Source organism: Littorina saxatilis, linkage group LG2 (genome assembly GCF_037325665.1).
Source record: "Littorina saxatilis isolate snail1 linkage group LG2, US_GU_Lsax_2.0, whole genome shotgun sequence".
Taxonomy (NCBI): Eukaryota; Metazoa; Mollusca; class Gastropoda; order Littorinimorpha; family Littorinidae; genus Littorina; species Littorina saxatilis.
Window position 1 is genome coordinate 40650951 of NC_090246.1, and position 25605 is coordinate 40676555.

A 25605-nucleotide genomic window follows, 5' to 3' on the forward strand; every position below is an offset into this window, starting at 1 on the left:
TCAGCGACTCCCTAGGCGATGAGGCCCACTGATAAGCCTCCGTCCACAATTTGAGATCACGCTTGGGGACATCCTGCACAGGGATTTTGGGCTCATCTCCATCTCTACCTGGGGCTCTCTCTCGGCAGACCAGTTCTTCACAATGTCTTGCTCAACAACAGCGAGAAATCTGGACAACTCCAATCTTTCACGAATGGTATTCTGCCTCTTGATTTGCATGTTGGTGGATTCCAGGGCATTGTTGGTTGAGGGGTGATCAATGGCATATCCCTCGTACCAGGTGATGTTCTGATCGAGCCATGAGCTCTCAAAATATTCGATGAAGGAAGCCACTCCTTCTTCCTCTGGAACAGAGCTGCGGCTTGGAGGAACGAATCATCATCAGGACACGTTTGGAGAATGCATATGTCTGCCCTGACCTGAGCTTGCAGCTCCTTGTTTTTTATTTTGACAAGCTGCTTGTCGGTATTCATTATTACATGAGCCCAGCACATAACTACTGTCTCAGCATCTTGCCCAAAAGCCAGCGTGAAGCCGTTCCTGACAGCTCCCGCAGCATCAGCAATGAGGGTTGGAAATGGAATACACTGTTTGTTGCCAGACTGACACCTGAAATCACTGCAGAGAAGAGGAACTTGAAATCAGCTCTTGTTTCGTTGACAGGAACAGCCAGAACCAACGGATGAGATTTCCGAACAGCGTCAGAGTAGCCAGCGATCAAAACAGGGAAGCCCTGCCAGATAAGTTTATAAGTCGCGTCAGCATGAACGTTCTTTGACCTCGCCCCCAGCTTCAGTAGACGCTTTGTTGAAACCGCGAGTCGAAAAGATGACTCTCCAGACCCTTCTGCATGTGCAGGACAAGGTGCCCCTCTCTTGCATCTGTAGTAGACCTTCTTGCCGTCACTGGTGTGCGTTGTGTTGTACACAGCCCAGCAGTCATTCTGAAACATAAACAGAACTTGCATTCAGAAACCAGCCCTTTGTTACCCCTGTGAACCCCTTCCCCAATGGGACAGATGCAAAATGTTGGTCTCTACATTAGCGAAGTTGTTAAACAGCTAGACAATGTATTATTACCCCATGGCATCGTGATTATTCCTACCAAATTGGGTGAAACAGAGGGCGGGGATGTAGCTCAGTCGGTAGCGTGCTGGATTTGTATCCAGTTGGCCGCTGTCAGCGTGAGTTCGTCCCCACGTTCGGCGAGAGATTTATTTCTCAGAGTCAACTTTGTGTGCAGACTCTCCTCGGTGTCCGAACACCCGCGTGTGTACACGCAAGCACAAGACCAAGTGCGCACGAAAAAGATCCTGTAATCCATGTCAGAGTTCGGTGGGTTATAGAAACACGAAAATACCCAGCATGCTTTCTCCGAAAAACGGCGTATGGCTGCCTAAATGGCGGGGTAAAAATCGGTCATACACGTAAAATTCCACTCGTGCAAAAAACACGAGTGTACGTGGGAGTTTCAGCCCACGAACGCAGAAGAAGAAGAAGAAGGGTGAAACAGAGCTTACAAAATACTGACAAACGGAGAGATATACATGTGACAGGCTTCGGTTCCCAAAACATAGTTGTTCCCAGTCAAACCGGGAGCACACAAAAGTCACAAAGTGACATGAGGATATAATGTGAAAACACTATACTAACCAGCTTCATGTAGTCTGCAGCTTCCTTGCAGTTGTCAAACTCTGATTCTTTTGTGTAGACTCTCCCAGCTCCACGTTGCCTTTTTTTGTGGAGGCTGTTCAGGTTCCGAATCTTCAGATGATTCTTGTGTGATTGGTGCCACTATTTCAAACTCCATAGTTGGTGTGTTGATGCTAGGTCAGTCATAAATGCAATGGCGAGATCTCGAAGGAATGATACATTCTTCATGAGAAGATGTCAAGAATTCACACTGTCACTGGTTCAACAATCAAAAAACTGAAAAATACTGCCACTGAAAACTACTCAAGAAAATCAACATTGACCATAATTCACCTAGTGTCAACATTGACCATAATTCACCTAGTGTCAACATTGATCATAACTCACCCAGTGCAATTGTGTGATGAATGGCCATAACATTGTACGCAGTTAGTGAAAACTACTCAAGAAAATCAACATTGACCATTCATCCATTCTTTGTAGCTATTTTGTTGTTGAAAATGTCTAATTTGTTGCTCAAAGTGGCTAATCAATTGCTGAGCGTATTTTTTTTTGCTGAAGTGTATTAATTGTTGGTGAATCATCCATTCAGTTGCTGGTTTATTTTTATTGTTGCAGATTCAGCTTTTCTGTTGGTAATTAAAATTTCTGTTGCTGGAAGCATCTATTTATGTGGTGAAAGCGGCTATAAATTATGTGATTTTTCTGTCTAATTTGAGGGACCATTAAATACAAGCCATTTCTTATTCTCAATTTTGATTAACTTTTAGAATTGTGGGGAAAGAATTCAGCCAAGATTTTGCTTCAATTTCATTCTTGGTTAAAACCTACAGGCAGGTCAAAAAGAGCTGTCAATCTCTTATTTCAAGTTTGTTTTATTGTCAGAAAGTTTGTTTCATTGTCAGAATTGTTGAGAAAGAATTGAAACCAAGCATTTCTTCTATTTTATTCTTGGTTAAAGCCTACAGGCAGGACAAAAAGAGTCGCCTGTCATGCAACTTGAACCAGCTGCTGACAGTGGGACTGAACATGACGCGACTGCGGAACCAAAAGGAAGATCTGGCCGAGCAGGTCAATGACATGGAGGCCATGCTCAAGCACCAGAAAAATGAAATTGAGGATCTGGAGGTCAGTAAAGCGGTGTTCCCCATAACCAGAAGATATTCTGGGAAAGTGGAACAACCATTTTAAGGCTAGAGAATTTTTTGTCATGGAATTTTGGTCCAAAAACATGTAATGGGTTCTCAGCATTTTTAGGTACTTTGAACACGATAGAATCATTGTTCAATGTAATTTTGTTATTGTCAACATCTTCCTTGCAGTAAATTTCGTTATAAATTTTAAAGCATTTTATCCACATGTCCAGAAGAGCAGGATTTCGGAAATGTAACTTAATGCTCTTTGTTTAGTAAGTTTTAAAAAATAAAGATATAACTTACATAGTATTTTATGATCTCACAAAGAGTCATCACAGGTGACTTCTCTGTCCCACCTGCCTTCCTACTGTGAGCTTTTAAGGTTTCATCCTTGGACAATGGAAAATGTCAACAGGTCCGTCCTAACATATTGATGGCATTTGACATTTTTTGTGTTTGTCAGATTAAGACTAATGGCGGTGTTGCTACACTAGAAGTTGACTAGTTGCCGTAAAAATAAGCTTTGTGCTGTGAATGGATTTACATCGATGTCCAGGCAATCCAAATCTCCTCAATTTCGCGGATTTCAACAAAAAAAGTGCATGTAATTATGAACTGTACATGTGCCTATAACTAACATGTTGTATAGTTTAACCCAGGTGAGAGGGACAAAATAGTGTTTTGCTTTACATGCACCATTTATCTTACACCAGACGGGGTTAAAAACTTAAACTCATATTTACAAGGCCAATAAAATGTTTTGACATCTTAATGCGTTGCCCCCAGACCCCCGCCAGGGAACCTATTTATTTCCTTGAAACTCATTCTTCCTTGAATGGATTGCCTTATGTCATTTGATATCTTTTCAGAGAGAACACCAGCGCCTGCGTCAGTTCGAGAGGGACAATCAGCAGCTCAAGGAAAGGCTGCATACTGTGACAACTAACAATGAGGAGATCAAGGAAGAGAACAGTATGTGATATGCATTTATTATCTGTTGTGGTTTTAATTGATACTTTGTTTTTTGTTTATGTATTTTTTTTCTCATAAATGTATTTATTATCTATTTTTATTTTATTTTATTTATTGTTATTTGTTTCACTTCACAGGACAGTTTCTGCATGAGATTCGAACCCTGACCTTGGAGCTGCAGAAGCGTCGGGACCAAGAGACACAGCTACAGGGCCAGCTGGACGAGATGACTCAGCAGATTCAGGAGAAAAGTTTTGAACTCAACAGAAAGAGCAGGGAAGAGAGTGATCTCAGAGGTAAGGATTCTGTGATTTTATTGATTGATTATGTGATCATGAGGAAGAAAATGTCAGATGACAAAAGACCAACTGGTTATTATGATTCAGTTGTAGAGATTGGGATCAGGGGTTGAAAGAGAAATGGATGACCTGACCAGAAATCTGTCAAGAAAAAAATATGATAATAGACAATTTTCTGAAATAACTCTGTTGGGTTTGTATAAGTGGTTGTTAAAGTGTGAATACTTTTGCTTTTATTGAGGCAAACTACCCATGTGACATTATAGGCCAGTCACTAGCGAGGGGTATGTCCAACACATGTGGACAAGGAGCACATGCGGAAGGTTTGCACCAATAAAAGCAAGAGTGTTCACTCTTTCACAGCCCATTTGCGGAGTTCGTCTTTTTTTTGCCATTGTATTAATCATGGGAAAGTGTCAAATTATATCATAAAAGTGACATTTGGATAGAGCTTCACATTGCACGAAGCAAATCCTGTACACTCACACCTTTTTTCTTTTTTCTTGCTTGCAGCCAAGTTTGAGAAAGTGCGCCAGGCATCAATAAGGTTCCAGTCCAGAAGCCAAGTCAAAAACAATTACCCAGACCTGGGAAACAGAGTGGCGAAAGCTAGACAGGTATGATGGAGAACAGATCACTTCTTTTGTTGCTGTTTATTGTTATCTTCGGCCACATCTTGGAAACAGCTTGTAGATCCTTTTAAGCCACAGGATTAGTTGTCTTTAATGCAGCCTAAATCAGGCTGTTTTGTGTTTTCTGTTGACAAAATTATGTACTGTGGCAATGGTAAACAAACATTTGCCCAAGGATTGTTACCAGAAAGCATGTTAATGTCCATGAATTGTAGATCTAAACAGAATTACTTGTTGATGTTTTATTATAATGGATGGTTGACATTTTACCTACCATACACCCACACAAACATTACAAATGACAAAGACACACTTATTTTCAGGATAATGTGAAAAGAAACAATTTTCAGCTTAATTTTTTTATGGGAACACCAGCAACGCCATTTTCTAGCTGATGATAATGTTTGGTCTAATTCTAACATCATACAGTGTAAACCCCCCCCCCCCCCCCCCCCCTTTTCAGACCTTACTAGTTGAGAATTTCTGTTCATAACGACTGTAAATTTACCTTCATTTTAAGTCTCTCTCCTTTTTAAACCCTGATTTTCTGTTAAAAGGGGTGTTCTACTGTATCTTCAACGTGTGTTCAGGATGAGCTGCGGCAGCAGGTGGAGATTCTGATGGACGACATGAAAAACCTGGAGGAGACCAACCGTGGCCTGTGCGAACAACTCCAGTGGATGCAGAGTCTGCTCGACGATGAGAAGGATGAACGTGACCAGGTGGAGCAATTTATGTGTCCCCGGAGTCAACAATGCATATGATATGTATTTTGTGAATGTGTAATGTGTCAGCACAAAGAAAAGTTTGAAGGCAATGTGCGCCAAGCAATTACTGAAATGTGCCAGTTTTTGTTCTGTATTACCGACTAAATATGAGTAGTATATTAGTTTGCAGTTTGAACATATTGATGATAACAATAGAAAATCTGTTATGCACCTTTTTTTCTCTCCAGGAAACATACCTGCAGGCATCAGCTATTGGAAAGCTCTCTTGATCATTGTCAATGCACTTTCAATTTGGAGACTGTGTTTTTTTGTAAATATGACTGATGCTGAATTTTGCAGATGCACAGGCGTGTGTGTACTCTGGAACATGACAAGAACACCTTGGAGAGCAGACAGATCACATCTGCACAGAAGATTGAGCGTTACTACAATAAAATCAAAGAGCTTGAAGATCAAAAGAGAAAGGTTTGTTTCGCCTCCCGCAGTGCAATTATTGTACAGTGGAACCCTGTTTTAAATTAAGACCTTAAAGGTTTCATTACAGTGAAGCTTACACGATCACTGATTTGTGAAAAAGAGTCTTGTCTCAGTAACAAAGAAGATCTCTCATTAGCATAATTGGCAGTGTGCTTTGCAAAAATACACTGTTCAAACATTTATTTTTGAGTACTTACATGATTGTTTTAGATGTCTAGAAGATATTGCTTTGATCATACTTAGTACACAAACAGAGATGAAGCCGAGGCATTTCTTGTTTAAGGCTTACTCTTAAACTGACACAGATGTCCTTAAATACCGATGCAAGGAATAAAAAGGGTATCAGTACATGCTTTGGCATTGGTCTTCTTCTTTGAACATCTGCTGGGATGTCGTTTAGCGTAGGCTGAGTCTGCGAAATGCTGAAACTTATTTCAAATTGCCAAAAAGTTTGCCATCATTTTGGCAGATTTGCTGAACTCTTTCACGAGAAAAGATGTCTCTCAGGACATGCATGTAACATAAAAATGATTTTTTTATCAGCTTGAAGAGGAGCGCATGCACATGCAGACCAAGACGTGGGAGATGTCGCTGTCCAGCGAGAAGCAGTTTGAACAGCTGCACAAAATGGAGACACGCTACGACCAATTGCAGCAGAACTATGAGCAGTTTCGACAGGAGCATCGCTATTGCGTTCCTGTGAGTATATTGTGTTTTTGTGAGGCTTGTGCTCTGTACTGTGTATCGTTTAGAATCAAGGAATAGAATGCATGTGCACCTGTATATTATTGCGCACATGCATACACACCTTCACACACTCACACACACATGCATGCAGACCTTCACACACTCACACACACATGCATGCACACACACAGTACAGACACACACACACTCACACAAGCATGCATGAGTGTGCACACCTTTCTTAACCCTTTCGCTGCCAATCAAAACTTGCATATGTGCATTCCTGACTGCCAGGGAATATTGGATTTCGGGGTGTAATAATTCACAAAAATTCTAGCTCCAAACTGGCAGTAGGTAGGTAAGTAAAACCTATGTTATTTTTAAGGGAAATTGAACCAAGAATCTGTTTTTAGTGTCTAATCATGGAAATAATAATTAGTTTGGTTTATAATGATGTTTAAATATGAACTTTTGCAAAATCAGTCCGGCGCATCTTCCGGTGCCTGTGGATCAAACACAGGTGGCTGTTTTGCTCGCTCCAAGAAAGGATTATAATCACTATCATCTACCTGTTTCCAACGAATCGTCCGAAAGAAGATCTCCCCCTTCCCCTGTCAGTATCCATAATCATTTGCACTGCCTGTAGCGTCAGTCCGGCTTTGTTTTTCCCTACTAGGGCCCGGTCGACTGTCACCGTCAGCCATTTTGACGAGTCAAGATTTCTCTCCCCTACCCTGTCGCCAAGGCCAAAAATAGCCTTCAGACGCAAAACCGCGTCACCATTTATGTTTATTCATGAGAATGAGGTATCCTACCAAGCCATTGGCTGGTATTTGTGTGTCAGCAGTGACGTAGCATTTCTGGAAAATCCCGGAACGGAGAAGACGGGTTAACCCGTCCTAAGGCGCTGCGGCTGCACAAGCGCATGACGGGTATACCCGTCCTAAGGCAGTCAAGGGGTTAATCTTATAAGTGCCATTCAGAATTGTTCCTTCCCTATCTGTCTTGTGAAGTACAAAATGATTTTCTTTGGCTTGAGTAATACATAGGTGGACAGACTGTTTTTGCCTTTTTTTGCTGTTTATAAACTTAAACAAAGTAACACAAAAGAAAACAAGTCGCCTGAAGCGATATAAAGACATTTAGTCAAGATCAACACTACAAACTAATTATCGCCGAGACTACTTTCAGATAGTCTCGGCTAACCATACCGAAAACCGAGACGGGTCACGCTCGCCTCCGCGAAGCACGCGTCCGTAGTACTTACTGAACCTATTTCCTTTCATTCTAAGCATATTTTTTAGAGTAAGCATGACATATCTATATATTTTTGAATTCAGGAGAAGATGAAGAATACAACGAAATCAGTTTTAAATCTGTTTGCGAAAAATCGATTTTAATGACAACTTTAATGAGCAAACTCATTAATTAAGTTTTCAGCCTCCAAGCTGAAATACAATACCAAAGTCCGGGCTTCGTCGAAGATTACTTTACCAACATTTCAACCAATTTGGTTGAAAAATTAGAGCGTGACAGTAGGTACCGCCTCAACTTTCACAAAAAGCCGGATATGACGTCATCAAAGACATTTATCAAAAAAAGGAAAACAAGAGGCGAAGCCTTCAAGGCTCACGTAAGAAATCGACAAACAGTAACACAAACTCAATCACTCCGTCACACATACACACACACACAGTAAGCATAGGTGACACGGTGCAAGAGTGCGAGACACTAGATCTAGATCTGTCTGTCTGTAGCCTACTTACGGGGACACGACTGCCAGATGACCAGATCGACACTGCGCTTTCGACAGCGCTTCCTCGTGCAGACACTGGAAACACGCTGTGCAGATTTCGACAGCGCTTCCTCGCGCAGACACTGGAAACACGCTGTGCAGATTAACCTGTAGGAAATCTCCTTTGGTATCTTTTTTATCTATTTTTCTGGAGCTACGAAACCGAACAATGTGAAATCGTCTTCTTCGAATCGGCGAACTGCAGCTCGGTGATAACTGTATCTATACCACAATCCTTCACGCGATCTGACCTAACCTTGACCCCTGACCTGGTCTACATACCACACACGACACAAACCAGTCATCTGTTTTTACCCCCCCCCCCCCAAAAAACCCCCTACCACCCGTTTTCTTTGGATACACACTTTAACTACATACGTGCCGACGAAATGTTGATCATTGCTTCAATATTTTGAAGCTGTTGCTTGGATAATAACCAGGTAAAATTAGTATTTCGGTGTTTAGTCAAATGTTAAAGTTTCTATCACACACATACACACACACGCACACGCACACGCACAGACAGACAAAATTTAGCATCGCATAGGCTACACTTACGTGAGCCAAAAAGGGAGGGGATATTATACTCAGGAACTCTCATGTAAAGTTTCATGAAAATCGGTCCGGTAGTTTTCTCTGAATCGCTGTACACACACACACACACACACACACACACACACACACACACACACACACACAGACACACACACACACACACACACACACACACACACACACCACGACCCTCATCTCGATTCCCCCTCTATGTTAAAACATTTAGTCAAAACTTGACTAAATGTAAAAGGGCAAGAAATAATCACATTTCAAGTATTTCATTGGAGGACATCAGAGAATGCCCCAGGAAGTATACGTGTACCATAGAAGTGTGTAATTCCTTTGATCCCGATGGTCTGACTAGAACTAAATGTCATGCATGGAAGATGCAGGCCATAAAGAAAGAAAAACAAGAAGATTGAATTCGATATGTTAATTATTGTGTGACAGCGTTTAAAAGTGCTTGTAGTCTTGAAATAGAGTATGACTGGTTGTTCACTGTTTTGTGTTCCCATTTAAAGGTGGTCGTCTACATTTTTGCTTTTTTTCAATAATTTTATGGTTAGATTTCGCTGAAAAGTTATGTCAGATGATGAATGAACCATGGGGAAAAAAGTTATAGAAAAAAAAAATATGTAAAAAAAGATTTTATTTTTGGGTAGCGTGACTCACGCTTCCAATATTTTGTTTTCTGTTTGCTGAGAACATGGGCTTTGCCTAAAAATACTGACCAATCAAATTCATGTCACTATGCTTATAGCCACGCCCAAACAAGTGCAGCAACAGTTTGACACTGGAGCGCTGGCAGTCCACGCCTTTTTTTAAATGCACGAAATGCACGGGATTTGAGAGGAGTTTTGCACTTGGCATTTTCCAAATAAGGATATCCTACTATGAGTACTACGCTGGAATACTACAATGAATTTTCAAACGGCTACACTGGCTTCGTCTTTCCTGATCGAAAGGGGGTGTATTGTTGATATTTGTAGATAATAGACTCTGCATTTTAATGGTCAAATGGCGATTTCGGTATAAAAATGTAGACAAGGACCTTTAAGCCTGATCTGTATCATTTATGCTGAAATCTGTATGCTTGTGTGTGAGTGTTGTGATGTAGACTTTTTGATCATGGCTTTTTAGATTCCTGTCTTTTTATTTTATGTGAAATGATCAATTATAATGTCAAACATGTTTTGTAAAGCACCCTAATACTGCTATCTGACAGTGAATTAATTACATGTACTATGAAAGTATTTTTTATTATTTTTATTATTATTAATATAGATATTGTTAGTAGTAGTAGTTGTAGTAGTAGTAGTAGTAGTAGTAGTCTTCTTTAAGTGCCTCTTAACCTGTTATTTGTCATCCTAATCTTTTTCTTACAACAAAAGAGGCTAAGTCTCAAGCAAAGGAAAAAAGCTCTTCACAGAGTCTCTTAGGTAACATGTTACTTGTCTAACAAATCTTTTATTTGATTTCAAAAGCATGTTAATTGCTTTTCCGTTTTGTTCAGGGAGAACCCTTTGAGCGACAGCGTCCACGCCTACCAGACTTGAATAATCGTCCTGACCCACCCCAGCGTCCTTTGATTCACTCCCCGCGGGCGTCTCCTCAGCCTGGTAAACAAGACCCGTTTAAACACTTCGCTTCGTTTTACGCCACTTCTGTTTATAGCGGTATGCTGCATGAGCTTTGTTCCCATTTTTGCTTATTTGTTTGCTAAATCGACGTCGTCATGGATTTTTGGCTTAACTCATTTTGGACAGATTATCAGCAGCAGGCCAACACTGATTATTTGTATTATGAAATAGCGTTGATATTTGTACCTGGTATGGATAGAAAGATAAAAGAATGTTAAATCACGAATTGTCCATCGTATTTTAGAGAACGACTTTCTCATTAAGAATGATTTACTTAGTCTAAAGCACAAAAACATCAAAATCGCCAAGAATGAAGTTGCGCCCAAAATCCGGGATGATGACGAAATTGTGTTTTTAACATGGTGTTTGAGTGTAGGTGCGTTTGATTGTTTGTTTATTCGTGTCTTTGTTCATGAAAGGGACTTCTGGTACATGTATTGACCTTGTATACAAACTGGGATACGTACAGAACAAAAATCAGCTGGTTTGCATATTTCAATGTTTGTAATCTTCATTCATTTCTGTTGGGCATGGTTTCTCTCTGGAGTCTTAATCTTTGGATTTTAGCTGAACTCTCTGCCCTGAATTCCTTTTTTCAGTTTTATTTTGTGTTAAGTGTTACTCTGTTGTGCGCAGTTTAAAGTTGTATGGCACAGGAAAGCTTATTCCTTTACTTGATGCTTTAATAAGCACGTACAGCCCCTTTCTGAGTAATGGAATGAATCAAAGAAGGTACAGTTTTCTCTGCAGTGTGAGTGAATAACAACTAATCTGACTGTTCTCGCAAACAGATAATATAATTATGGGGTAATGTGCAATCTCTTGAAAGTATGAACTGCAGGCCTTGTAAATCTTTCTTCTTGGTCTTGTTCTTTTTGTTCTTGTTCTTGTTCTTCTTTTTTGCTCATGAACTATAACTCCCACATTCAGTCATGTTTTGCTTGGGCAGGTTTTTTTACGTCTATATGACGGTTTTGCCCATGTCATTTTGTTAAAACCAGTCAGATTTGCCTCTTGCATGATTCTTTCTTTTCAGGCATTTTCACATAAGATTGGTAAAACATCAGACATTACTTTTCTGGTATTTTCCAGTGTTTAATTCCTTCGTTTGCATGGTTTAGTATTTTTGCAGCATGTCTGATCATAATTATATGGAAGTTTTGTTTTATTTGGCTTCTTTGGGTCTAAAATGTATGTGTTTTGGATCAGCATTTTCTTTTTATTCATTGAATTTTGGTGCTTTTTACATTTAGTCAAGTTTTGACTAAATGTTTTAACATAGAGGGGGAATCGAGACGAGGGTCGTGGTGTATGTGTGTGTGTGTGTGTGTCTGTCTGTTCGTGTGTGTGTGTGTAGAGTGATTCAGACCAAACTACTGGACCGATCTTTATGAAATTTGACATGAGAGTTCCTGGGAATGATATCCCCGGACGTTTTTTTCTTTTTTTGAATAAATACTTTTGATGAGGTCATATCCGGCTTTACACCCTCATTTTTCAATCAAATTGATTGACATTTTTGTCAAGCAATCTTCGACAAAGGCCGGACTTTGGTAAGGACTGGGTGGCAGAGACTCTGGTAACGCACTTGCGCTCGGAAGCGAGAGGTTGCAAGTTCGACCCTGGGTCAGGGCGTTAGCAATTTTCTCCCCCCTTTCCTAACCTAGGTGGTGGGTTCAAGTGCTTAAGTCTTTTGGATGAGACAAAAAACCGAGGTCCCTTCGTGTACACTACATTGGGGTGTGCACGTTAAAGATCCCACGATTGACAAAAGGGTCTTTCCTGGCAAAATTGTATGGGCATAGATAAAAAATGTCCACCAAAATACCCGTGTGACTTGGAATAATAGGCCGTGAAAAGTAGGATATGCGCCGAAATGGCTGCGATCTGCTGGTCGATGTGAATGCGTGATGTATTGTGTAAAAGAATTCCATCTCACATGGCATAAATAGATCCCTGCGCCTTGAGTCTGAGTCTGGAGATACGCGCGCAATATAAGACTTCATATAACATAACATATTGCATTTCAGCTTGGTGGCTTAAAAATTAATTAATGACTTTTGTAATAATTTTTGTTTGTTTGTATAAAACGATCCAAATTTACGTTCATCTTATTCTTCATCATTTTCTGATTCCAAAAACATATAAATATGTTATATTTGGATTAAAAACAAGCTCTAAAAATTAAAAATATAAAAATTATGATCAAAATTTAATTTCTGAAATCGATTTAAAAACAATTTCATCTTATTCCTTGTCGGTTCCTGATTCCAAAAACATATAGATATGATATGTTTGGATTAAAAACACGCTCAGAAAGTTAAAACGAAGAGAGGTACAGAAAAGCTTGCTATGCAGCACAGCGAAACCACTACCGCGCTGAACAGGCTCGTCAGTTTCACTCCGTTATGCACAAGCGGCGGACTACGGTCATTGTGAAAAAATGCAGTGCGTTCAGTTTCATTCTGTGAGTTCCACAGCTTGACTAAATGTAGTAATTTCGCCTTACGCGACTTGTTTTTTATCTGCATTCATGGTGTGAAGTATCTACGGTTTTGTACAATCTAGCTAAGTTTTCATCTCGTTACACATTTTTTTCTCTCAAGATGGCTTAAAATTATGTGACAAGAATGCTGACATTGCATTTCAGACCTGAAAAAACCCACACACACATGCACGCACCACGCACACACACACACACACACACACATGCACGCACGCACTGACACACACACACCCCACACACACTCACAATCACACTCACACTTACATACACACAGACATACACAATTAAGCTTTTAGATGAAGCATTGAAGGGCCCGGGAGTTTTACCTGACAGTGTCAGACCAACAGATTGACTTAATACTTCTATATCACTTGACAGGACTTGTTAATACCAGTGAAGCTGGAGGTATCCCACAAACGCTATACTGTAATCGACTTGAGAAATGTTCATGCCGATAATACATGATAAAGAAGGATTCTTTGTGCACAAACTCAGGCGGATGGAAGGGGATTGAAGTTCACCAAAAATTGGGAACCTGCTAAGTAAAATACGGCAGGTGACGACCAATTCTTTGTTTTTTGATCCGTCGCCACCCAGGGCAAATATGTTGGGTTGGAATTTCCGAGACTACGGCATAATGCTCGCGCAATTAGACGATGTCAAAATGTTTTGAGGTCAATGCATCGTGATGTCATCCCTTCTCTGGGACTTTTTTCTCGCACGCGTAGTGTGTGTGTGTTTGATATAACCTTCGTGGTTGAAAACGACGTTAAACACCAAATAAAGAAAGAAAGAAAGTTTAATCAAATGCTTGCAGTCTATATATTTTGGACTTAATTTTTGTTGATGTACCACTCTGACCAGAGAACAGCACCAACTTTTATTTGTTATGTGTTTGCCAAGCACATCAAATGCTTGCAGTCGATCTATATATTTAGGATTTAATTTTTGATGATGTAATCACCCTCACCAGAGGGCAGCAGCAACTTGACTGACGTCCCTGACGGTGTCCCAGGCAGTCCTGCAGTGTTGGTCAACCTTAATTTGGTGCCCAAGTGTGAATTGGTGGAGAGAGATCATGGGTCCATGAAAGTGCATGTGTCTGAATCCATGAGAGCGAAAAATCCCAGCCACGATGTGTCAGATCTGACAGGAAGTGATGAGGATGGTGAGTTGTGTCATGAGACATCAGATTTGTACGAACATTCAGATAAGAAAGTGTTAGTCAAAATGCCATTTTTCAGAATTATAATAGCTGTCAGGATTTTCAAGCGCTGTGGCAGGGAGAGTATCACCCCAGATAGTGAGGCAAGCAAGTCAGCGTGACAGCACACTGCTGAGCGGTTAATAGACCCACATCTCCGGAAATAATGTTATTTTCAAGCAGTGTGGCAAAGTTAGCGTCCCAGAATGTGAGGCAGAAGTACACAATGCTGACATGTTATGCTTTAAATATGACACCTATTTCTTCTGAAAATATGCACACCGGAGCCACGATTTGCTGCAGATTGTCGTTGCAGTAATAATCAATGGCCTGCAGTTTGTGCTGACAACATGTTTTGGTTGAGGTCATGGCGAGTTTAGAAAAGCACACATTCTTTAGCGACCACTATAAGCAATCGGCAGCGGATAGTGGCTCGAAAAAAAAGACTCATATAAAGCGCACATTGGATGACGTACACATCAGAGTTAGAGTTGGTCGCGGTCACAAGTAAATGCCTGCATAGTCAGCATCGTGCATTTCCGCCTCACATTTTATGTCGCCAACTCTACCACACTGCTTAAAAATCCTGACAGAGTTATTTCTGAACATTGTCTATTATTAGACCTGCAATCGCAGCAAACAACTAACTGATGTGTTTATATTATGCAGTGTGCGCTTAATATGATACCTTTTTTTTTCTTGAAAATCTGCTCACCGAAGTTCACGATTCATTGTGTCAATGATCGCTGCATAGCGGTTGCTGACACCATTTTGACTGAGGTCATCTGGGTTTGGCTGGAGGTCACGTGAGTTTGGAAAACATGTTTGCCTAAAGATAATTTCAAGCAGTCGGCACAGAATTGTGGCTCTGATGTGCATATTTTTTAAAGAAAAGAGTATTATATCAAACAATCACTGCATAACAAACAGTTAGCTGGTCAGCAGCAGGACCTTTCGCTTTGACTCACTTGCCTCACTGTTTTGCGCGCAACTCTTTTCCACATTGCTTATAAATCCTGATGTGGTTATTTTGTATTATGCGTATAAGTATCAGTCACACATTTGCTCGTTATTAATTATTTTAAGAAAAATAATGAGATTTCAGAATCCCATATTTGAATGTTGTAAAAATGTTGATGTTATTTTTAAGGGCTGAGAAAACATCTGACTTCAAGTTTCTGCATTTTGTAGGAGACAAGAATATCCTGTAAAAACTTAAAAGTTAAAAGCTGGTCCATTAAAAAAATAGAAATAAAAGTATGTGCAGTTTAGTTTAAAACCTTCATTATTGAATATTTGTGTATACTGTACAAGTGTCTGGTGTTTGCTAATGTAACAGATGTGGCAAGCACTCTGTCGGAGCTGTCATCTGTGTCATCGTCTACCTTCGACCCTGTGGACCCCACTGACTCTGGGTAATGGCAACAGCTTTTTCTTTTCCTTTTTTTATTGGTGTTGAATCTATAATGATAAAAGGTGAAAAAGTGAATGTGGAAACGGATAAGGAGTTTTGGGTGGGTTTGGGAGCTTTTTATTTGTAGACTAAATTATTATACATCATTGGATGAGAAATGCAAAGAAATAGAGAGAGTGTATGTGTACGTGTGTGTGTGTGTGTGTTTGCTTGCATGTGTGTGTGTGTGTTTCTGATGTAGCTTTTAGCAATGTCAGTATGTCATTCTGTTTTCATGAGATTCTGATTACTTTCAGGAATGGAAATACTGACAGTAAGTTTGTAACCAACACCAACGTATCAGGTGAATTTTCAACGGCAGGGAACTTCTTCATAAGGTGAGGGGAGCACTGTTTACACAGGTCTTTGTTATCATTAAGTGTCTGACATTTCAGGCTTAGCTGCAATGTAAGCAGGAATGTTTAGTTTCAATACACCCATGAATATATTTTAGGTTAGAATCATTCAAACTGTGAACTGATTCTTGGAGGTTTGGGTGGATGGCTAAAGACTGTGAAACTACTGGGAAGCATATTAATTCAACCCATCTCTTTACCGAGGCATGTACACCAACAGTGTATATGCAGATTTAAAAGTGTGGAAGGACATAGACTCTGTGTGTCTGTCTAGTCTGTCACAGTCTTTCCCTGGCCGTTCTGGCCTTCTGTCTGTCAGTAAGTATGTGTGTCCGTATGTCTCTGTCCGTATGTCTCTGTCTGTGACTGTCTGTCTGAATGTCTCTGTCTGTCTGTCTGTCTGTCTGCCTGTCCGTATGTCTCTGACTGACTGACTGACTGTCTGTCTGTCTGTCTGTCTGTCTGTCTGTCTCTCTCTCTCTCTCTCTCTCTCTCTCTCTCTCTCTCTCTCTCTCTCTCTCTCTCTCTCTCTAAACAAGTAAATAATTCTTTGATATAATATAATATTCCATCATTGCTTGATATTCATAATGCATATTGAAATGTCTTTTTACATTTAGTCAAGTTTTGACTAAATGTTTTAACGTAGAGGGGGGAATCGAGACGAGGGTCGTGGTGTATGTGTGTGTGTGTGTGGGTGTGTGTGTGTGTGTGTGTGTGTGTGTGTGTGTGTGTGTGTGTGTGTGTGTGTGTGTGTGTAGAGCGATTCAGAGTAAACTACTGGACCGATTTTTATGAAATTTGACATGAGAGTTCCTGGGTATGATATCCCCAGACGTTTTTTTTCTTTTTTTTCATAAATGTCTTTGATGACGTCATATCCGGCTTTTTGTAAAAGTTGAGACGGCACTGTCACACCCTCATTTTTCAATCAAATTGATTGAAATTTTGGCCCAGCAATCTTCGACGAAGGCCGGACTTCGGTATTGCATTTCAGCTTGGAGGCTTGAAAAATAATTAATGACTTTGGTCATTAAAAATCTGAAAATTGTAATTAAAAATAATTTGTTTCAAAACGATCCAAAATTACGTTCATCTTATTCTTCATCATTTTCTGATTCCGAAAACATTAACAGCTATTGTGTTTTCAGCGTAGCAATAGGGTCCGATATTTAGACGAGACAAGTATTAATAATGCCGACGAGTGCTGTTCTGACCTTGATTTGTTGTTCCAAACTTACAAAATGACAGTTTTTGCGTCGATGCGTTGATCTCAGATTTTGATAGCAGACGCCGTTTCTTATGCGCGTTATTTTTGCGCAGGTGCCACACTGACTTTGGAAAAAAAATCGATTTGACAACACAGCTGTTAAACAGCGTTTTATTAGTTCATTCGTATACAACAAAAAGAAGTTTGATTTTTTTTAATTTTGAACAAGACTACTTATGAAGAAGACCAAAACACAACATCAACGGAAAACTAGAAACAACTGAAGAACTAGGATGCAACAAGGGGAGGAGAAGAGAACAGCTAATCCGTACAATGCGAGCAGACAGCAGCGAAGTTTTCAGTTTGGGTGAATGGCATTTATACTTGTCTCGTCATGAAGCGAATTTTTCAACCTCAGTTATAAACGACTACATGAATGTTAGTGCCATGGGTTGTACATCAATACTTCAGAGGGGAAGTGGGGTATTTAGTGTGGAGTTACGAGATAAGAAAAGCCGAATGCGAAAGTTTGTGTCAGTCAGCAACTGAGCTCACACAGGCACACAAAAACGGCTGTTCCGTTTTACTCCCCTGTTTGTACATCTTTCAACTTTGGGCATTTTGTGGTGTTTAAGGACAGAAAATAATTGGTTTAGTCCTGTTTCATCGGGAAGTTAGCAGAAAAGGGTATGCTATCGACATTTGTAAAGCTGAAAAACATTCCCGAGAAGAATTTCAAGTTGTCAGTGTATGCTGTTGTCGATTGTTAACATCGTGTGGTACAGATGGGTAAACCGGAACCATGCGTCTTTGTTATTGCCAATATGCTTTTGGATATTGGCAAAAATGGCCGACTTCCGTAGCATTATGCTTTGATGATGATGTTGAGACCATCCAATCACAGCCCCCGAATTCCCCCACGTGTCCATCAGAATAGCTATAAATAAATATGTTATATTCGGATTTAAAACAAGCTCTGAAAATTAAAAATATAAAAATTATGATTAAAATAAAATGTCCGAAATCGATTTAAAAACAATTTCATCTTATTCCTTGTCGGTTTCTCATTCCAAAAACATATAGATATGATATGTTTGGATTAAAAACACGCTCAGAAAGTTAAAACGAAGATAGGTACAGAAAAGCGTGCTATCCCGCTCAGCGCGACCATTACCACACTATTCTGGCTTGTCGATTTCACTGCCTTTGCCACGAACGGTGGACTGACGAAATTACGAGTATGCGGTCTTGGTGAAAAAATGCAGTGCGTTCAGTTTTATTCTGTGAGTTCAACAGCTTGACTAAATGTTGTTATTTTGCCTTACGCGACTTGTTAATTATTGGACATGTTAATTATATGTAAATTGTATTGTAGTTAACTTAACTTCTATTTCTTCTTGTTATTAATCGAGTTACCCTCAATGGGCGAGGGCCGGATGAAAAAAAGCATGTTTACATTGCTTATTCTGTTACCCTCGAAAAATAAAGTTCAATTTAATTCAATTCAATTCTCTCTCTCTCTCTCTCTCTCTCTCTCTCTCTCTCTCTGTCTCTCTCTCTCTCTCTCTCTCTCTCTCTCTCTCTCTCTCTCTCTCTCTCTCTCTCTCTCTCTCTCTCTCTCTCTCTCTCTCTCTCTCTCTCTCTCTCTTAATGGTCTGTCAATGACACTTGTTGACTGTAAACGGGCCGACTTCCTCACAAATGTGCATGACCACCACAACCCTCACCCCCTAACCATCACCCATCTCCTTGAACAAGAGAAAGGAAGAAAAAACTTCATTGGATTTTTTTTGATGTTTTAGGTTGAATGTAAAAGAAGATGGCATCCTGGAAGAACAAAACATGGGGGTGCAGGAAGGGGACATTTTGTACGTGGTGTCCAAGAGCATGGAACAGTGGAAAGTGACCAAAGTGGACAAAGTCACAGGCAAACTGCAGTTTGATCTCCAAGGCACCATGCCTAACCTTGAACGGTAAGCAAATTCAAGCTAGGTATAAGGGCGGGGATGTAGCTCAGTCGGTAGTGCGCTGGATTTGCATCCAGTTGGCCGCTGTCAGCGTGAGTTCGTCCCCACGTTCGGCGAGAGATTTATTTCTCAGAGTTAACTTTGTGTGCAGACTCTCCTCGGTGTTCGAACACCCCCGTGTGTACACGCAAGCACAAGACCAAGTGCGCACGAAAAAGATCCTGTAATCCATGTCAGAGTTCGGTGGGTTATAGAAACACGAAAATACCCAGCATGCTTCCTGCGAAAAACGGCGTATAGCTGCCTAAATGGCGGGGTAAAAACCGGTCATACACGTAAAATTCCACTCGTGCAAAAACACGAGTGTACGTGGGAGTTTCAGCCCACGAACGCAGAAGAAGAAGAAGAAGAAGCTAGGTATAGCACCAAAGGCGCTCTCCTAATCCTGTGAAACCATTAACACTATTGTGACTAGCACTGCCACGGCGTTTACGTCCTGCCTGCCCAAGCTTGCCACCAAGAAACTTCCCAAAAATCAGTAACTGCAAAGAAATCTGTCTAGCAAGCTTGAATTAAGTCCAATCACCACCCAATTTTGTGTACTAATTCAAAAATGGATGCCCAGTTCAGTCGTGCTATTTATAAGTTTGTCACGAGATTTGTTTTAGCAAAGGGGGGTGAAAGGGGGGTGAAAGGGGGATAATTTGTGTTTTTTAACGTTTTTTTGTGTGTGTTTTATTTTCTACTGCTTTTTTTAAAAGTTATTTTTTAACAGAAAGTATTATAAATAATGTTATAACCAAACAAGGTGTAAAACCTATGAATTAGCTGAAATATTGTTAACATTGTACACAGAAATAAGGAGACAGTACAAAGAAAAAAACAAGCAAATCACGCATTCACTCACAGCATCCTGACTCAAATGAAACAAAACTGTAGATCTAACACTCACCAAATGATGTCTAGGTAATCCATATTGAATATAAGTCACATTTTCACAACAAAGTACCAACTGTATACCAATGAACAATTCCAAAAGGATTTGAAGGCTCCAGCCATCCATTGTTATCAGTGCTGCCACGCCCCCATAGCTCCTGCACGATTCCGAGATACATGTTCGTCTAGCAGTATCACCGCCAACCACGTGTAGTTTGCCGACTCGTACTAGCAACAACGGGACTGTTTCTTCCTCACTTTCACTGCTTGTATCGCTTTCGTGAGGCGAAAACGATACGTCCGAATCATGCTCTACGGGATCCTCTAGGTCCAACATCCGGAGAATCTCCTCCCGAGACAAGGCTCGCCTTTGATTCATTTTTTTTCCTCAAAAACGCACACAAATCAGGCGGATTTGCAAATGGCAGAAGGGGACGCCAAGTGTATCAAGGGAAACAACTCAATTTATTTGCAAGCTTCAAAAACCGGGAAGCAATCACGAGTCGTGTACCCTCTATGACTGGTACTGAAAAATGCGCTTCCCGTCCATGGGCGTGTCAGCGCTGGTACTGATTTATCAGTGTCCCGTCGCGAAAGTGTTAAATTCGGCTCACCCTCTCAGATCTGGCCAGGCTTTTACATGGGGTAAGACCATCACCCCACTTGGTCCAGTATCAATGATCAACAGCTTGGGTGCTCTCTGTACACAGCTGGGGTGTTGGGCCAGACGCAGGAGGTCTGGGTAACAGGGCTGCGCTGGCCACATAGGAGCAATCAGAATGAGGGCCAGCCGTTCCAGATCCACTTTCCTCAGCACTTTGCTGAGTAGAGGAAAGGGAGGGAAGGCGTAGGCGTTGAGGCCCCTCCATGAGATCTCCAGGGCATTGGTCTGCCAAGCCTGTGGATCTGAATTTTGTAAAAAGCCACATATTTACTTATGATTTTAATTCATTAAAATATACCAGCTGACCGGCACCACAGCAAGCAGTCAGGGTGTTGATATTTGGTATGTGTCCATGTGGAGGGATGGTCTCATCCCATGCAAAAGGCTGACTAGATAATGGTGAGCCATAAACGTTGTTCACAAGAAGGAGTGACGAGCCTTTAACCAAACAATGTCTGGTATAATTGCAAAATAACAGAACAAAATGGCAATTTATCATGTATTGTTTGATCGCTTGTTCTTTTTGATGAATATAATATAATCACTGTGTTTTAGACTTGTTGCGACTGGTTTATGTAACAAAGATACTGGTTTCTGTGAGTACCAGGATTTGTAAATATAAAGAAATACTAGGTTGAAAAATGACTAGCACTATTTTTAAAAGCAGTAAAGATCAATCTAATTCATGAAGCAAAAGTTGTACTTTGTAATAGAAAATTGAATTGTCCATGAAAATGAAATTGAAGCAGCCTGCCTATTGTCAAAGCGAATTTTTGTTGCACGGTTTGGATAAAAAGAAAAATGGTTGGGCAAAATCATTTCAGTACCTTATTAATTACATATACATTCTCAACGGATGTAGTTTTGGAACAGAAAAGTTTGATAGGCAAAAAGTACAAATCTTGGGATAAAGCGTTTTCTGAGTGTGTGGGTTTTAGGTTTGTTTGTTTGGGTTTTTAGATGAAAAAACGGAGATAAAATGATAGGGAAAGGAGTGGATATAGTTTTAATTCATAGCTGCATTTTCAAGCATTTAAAATCTGCCAGGTAAGAAAATTGAAATGTGTAACCAGCGGGTGCCTATTGTTTGAAAACGACAGGTTACGGCGTGACAGCTTGACCGGCCAACCAGTAAGACGCAACCCATCATGTGACAGCAACAGCAAGTCAACCCTTTCCAGGGCAAATGCTTTCAAGCAACGTAATATACTTTTTTTTCTTTGCCTTTTTTAATTTTTGTGTGTTACTATTTAAGTCATCAGGAATGTTGCTGGGGTGTATTTAAATGGACAAATATGCCGAAAGTTTAGGCATTTAAAAAAAAAAACAGTCTATGGTGTCATTTCTTTCTTTTGCTGTGAAAAAATTGAGCAGCTGAAATGACGGCTAAGGTTAAGCGATGGACGAATCAAGTTTTGGTATTTTGTTGACTGCCAAGGCCAAAGTGCATACATGATAGAACTTTGAGCTTCAGACGAAGCAGCGCAATAAAGTTAGCCTAATTTTGACATTACAGTAAAACCTCCCACTTACAAATTTAAAAAATTCCAAAAAAATCGGTCGTGAAAAGGAGGTGTCTTTATTGGGAACTGGGTGTAGAGTGGATCATCACAGGGGAGACAACTTTTTGTTGAATGTTTTGTGCCACAGCTTTCTCCGCCTTCCCACCTGTTGCGAATAGACTCCTGGATTTTGATTAGTGATTGAATTTAGGTTTTTCCCACTCCCAGACTCCTGGATTTTGATTATTGATTGAATTTAGGTTTTTCCCACTCCCAGACTTCTGGCAATTCCGATTGCGGTTTCTCCTTTGTTGCTTCTCTCTATGACTTTAATTACTCTATCTTTGGGCGTCAAAAGTTTCCATGTTTTGTTGGATTCACCATGTTTACACCACCTCTCAATGATTTGAAATGAAGTTGAACTAAGACAGAGTGCTTTGACAGACAACACCTCACAAAATCAAGTAAAGAGCACTGCAGTTGAAAATGTTCATTCATTCAGTTGGCGAGCAGGCAATCACAGAATATGTACACAAACAAACACAAACAATTAGTCAAGAAGAATGCTAGCGGGTCTGCAAGCAGAGCAGCATGATCCACTCTTTCATTATTGAGTTTTTGTTCTCAATACCACCCCCTATCTCCCTCCACCCACCCTACTCTGAAAGCGTTCCTTCAATTGTGAAAACAAAATGTAAGATGGGGACAGCCGTAGGCCACTAGATTTGCACGCACTACTGACTACTGCATAACACATCTGGCTTATGCCGTCGCGATATAACCTTCGTGGTTGAAAACGACGTTAAACACCAAATAAAGAAAGATCTGGCTTATGATGGTCTGTGTGGATGATGACGGGCACGTACTGCTTATGCTGAGTAATTACGAACTTCAACACTCACTGGTATAAAGATCAAAGTGGTTTTTGACCCTTTGTTGGCAGGTCGGTCGTCTGAAAAAGGAGGGAGTCGCCATTCGGGGGTTATAGTTACAGCGTAAGAGGCATCCGTGCCCAGAAAATCGGCCGGCAAACAGAGGGGTTGTTACGGGATCACCGGGAGGTTCCACTGTAGTTACTGTGCAATGATGTTAGCATAAGTTTGACATTAGTTCTGCTTGATTACTTTGAATGCACAATGCACAAATGAAGTTCTGACTAATCTACTCTTGTCTTTTCCTTTCACAGGAGTAGACATCAAACGCCAGACATCGGTTGTTGCAGCGTACTCTGTTGTTTGCCCAATGAAAGGTAAAATAACAGTGCATGCAAGGTGGTAATGGCATACTCTAGAAAGAACCTTGTGGAGGGGATTATTGTCACATACTGCAGACAAATCGCACAGTTAAAAGACTCTCAGTTTGGTGATTGACACACACAGGGCTTGTTCTGGAGACTGCCACTTGAAGCACTGCAGTTGTTCACAAACAAAGAAAACGTTGGCTTGAATACCTTTATAAACACAACCTAAGTTGTATATGTTTTGTATCTGCAAAGAAAGAGTCACCAAGAGTTAAGATGATACTGGCTTCCAAACACGAGCACATATTTATATCATTAATGTCACAATATACTGTAATTGAATTAAAGTTCTGCTAATTACCTCAGGGTGTCTTTGATTTTTTTTTAATTTTAAACTTGAGATAGTCATTCTGTTCCAATTGTTTCCCTCAAGGTTTAAAAAAAAAAAGAAAACAACAAAAACACCTGTGTTTTAAGTTTCTTGCTTCTCCAACTCTGAGGCTTGACTTAGAAACGGCATATTTTAAGGCGATCGCTTCACACCAATAAATGGTTGATTTCAGCCACTCGTCTGCTTCCTGTGTTGCTGATTTGTCCCCCATCAACCGTAAAGAGTTTGATGAGCTGTATGGAGACCATGTCACAGGAATGGGCCAATATTATTCCAGGTGAGACATTCTCCGTTTCTTTGCTCCTTAATTGTTTATTTATCTCCTTATCTTTTGTTTTACCTATTATCTATTCAGGTGAGAATACTAAAATTAGATTATAAACATAAAATTTGTGTGTTTTAGTCTCCTTCCTCTTACCTTATTTTTTTCTTTATGTTTTTTTTTTTTATCCTCTGTACTTCATACAACATACACTGTTACACTGACAGTGTCTCACCTTCACTCTAAGACTGCAACCTTTGTGCTGATATTCTGTGTCCTTATTTGCTTGTATCCTTCTCTCACACTTCTTTTTTCCCTACTTCCTACTGCTATATATTCCATATGCTATCGCGTATCGCCCTTCTTTTGAAATTTTCTTCCTTACATTGTTTTGGATACTTTTTCTTTAAAGCACCTGTCCCAATCTGGTGTATTGAATTTGTTATTATTTTTCTTCTTATTTTTTCTATAATCAATGTTTGTTAGTGGCCTTTTTACATTTAGTCAAGTTTTGACTAAATGTTTTAACATAGAGGGGGAATCGAGACGAGGGTCGTGGTGTATGTGTGTCTGTGTGTCTGTGTGTGTGTGTGTGTGTGTGTGTGTGTGCGTGTGTGTGCGTGTGTGTGTATAGAGCGATTCAGAGTAAACTACTGGACCGATCTTTATGAAATTTGATATGAGAGTTCCTGAGAATGATATCCCCGGACGTTTTTTTCATTTTTTTCAATAAATGTCTTTGATGACGTCATATCCGGCTTTTTGTAAAAGTTGAGGCGGCACTGTCACACCCTCATTTTTCAATCAAATTGATTGAAATTTTGGCCAAGCAATCTTCGACGAAGGCCGGACTTTGGTATTGCATTTCAGCTTGGTGGCTTAAAAATTAATTAATGACTTTGGTCATTAAAAATCAGAAAATTGTAAAAAAAATAATTTTTCTATAAAACGATCAAAATTTACGTTCATTTTATTCTTCGTCATTTTCTGATTCCAAAAACATATAAATATGTTATATTTGGATTAAAAATAAGCTCTTAAAATTAAACAAGAAGAGCAAACGCTCGATCGAGTCACTTTCGCAGTTCTGAATATTATATGAGGCATCAGATGGACAGGAAGAAATTGCTATTCACAACACAATGAGTCACGTTCACATAAAATTTGAGCCCGGTCACTTTTATAGTTTCCGAGAAAAGCCCAACGTTAAGTTGTGTGTTGCCGAACAGAAAAGGCTAGTTATCTCCCTTGTTTTTCTGATAACGTTCGTAAAAGGCTACAGATGTAAATACTTTGATGTAAAGAATAATCCTACAAAGTTTCAATCACATCCGATGAACT

At 40.1% G+C, this 25605-nt stretch overlaps 1 protein-coding gene across 4 annotated transcripts in view; it reads left to right on the forward strand.

Annotated features, from left to right (window-relative positions):
- The window catches only part of LOC138958995 (caspase recruitment domain-containing protein 14-like), a 39857-nt gene that overhangs the window by 8028 nt on the left and 6224 nt on the right, over positions 1 to 25605 (forward strand). For 2 of the 4 annotated variants that reach the window (XM_070330343.1, XM_070330344.1), the window contains exons 4-18: positions 2614 to 2780; positions 3658 to 3760; positions 3898 to 4056; positions 4573 to 4676; positions 5249 to 5413; positions 5759 to 5884; positions 6440 to 6595; positions 10447 to 10609; positions 14053 to 14247; positions 15623 to 15698; positions 15994 to 16074; positions 19105 to 19275; positions 21970 to 22070; positions 23558 to 23620; positions 24175 to 24279. In XM_070330343.1, the coding sequence (XP_070186444.1) occupies positions 2614 to 2780; positions 3658 to 3760; positions 3898 to 4056; positions 4573 to 4676; positions 5249 to 5413; positions 5759 to 5884; positions 6440 to 6595; positions 10447 to 10609; positions 14053 to 14247; positions 15623 to 15698; positions 15994 to 16074; positions 19105 to 19275; positions 21970 to 22070; positions 23558 to 23620; positions 24175 to 24279 (1935 nt within the window). The remainder of the gene's footprint in view (positions 1 to 2613; positions 2781 to 3657; positions 3761 to 3897; positions 4057 to 4572; positions 4677 to 5248; positions 5414 to 5758; positions 5885 to 6439; positions 6596 to 10446; positions 10610 to 14052; positions 14248 to 15622; positions 15699 to 15993; positions 16075 to 19104; positions 19276 to 21969; positions 22071 to 23557; positions 23621 to 24174; positions 24280 to 25605) is intronic. The other 2 variants (XM_070330346.1, XM_070330345.1) reach the window with 2 other exon arrangements.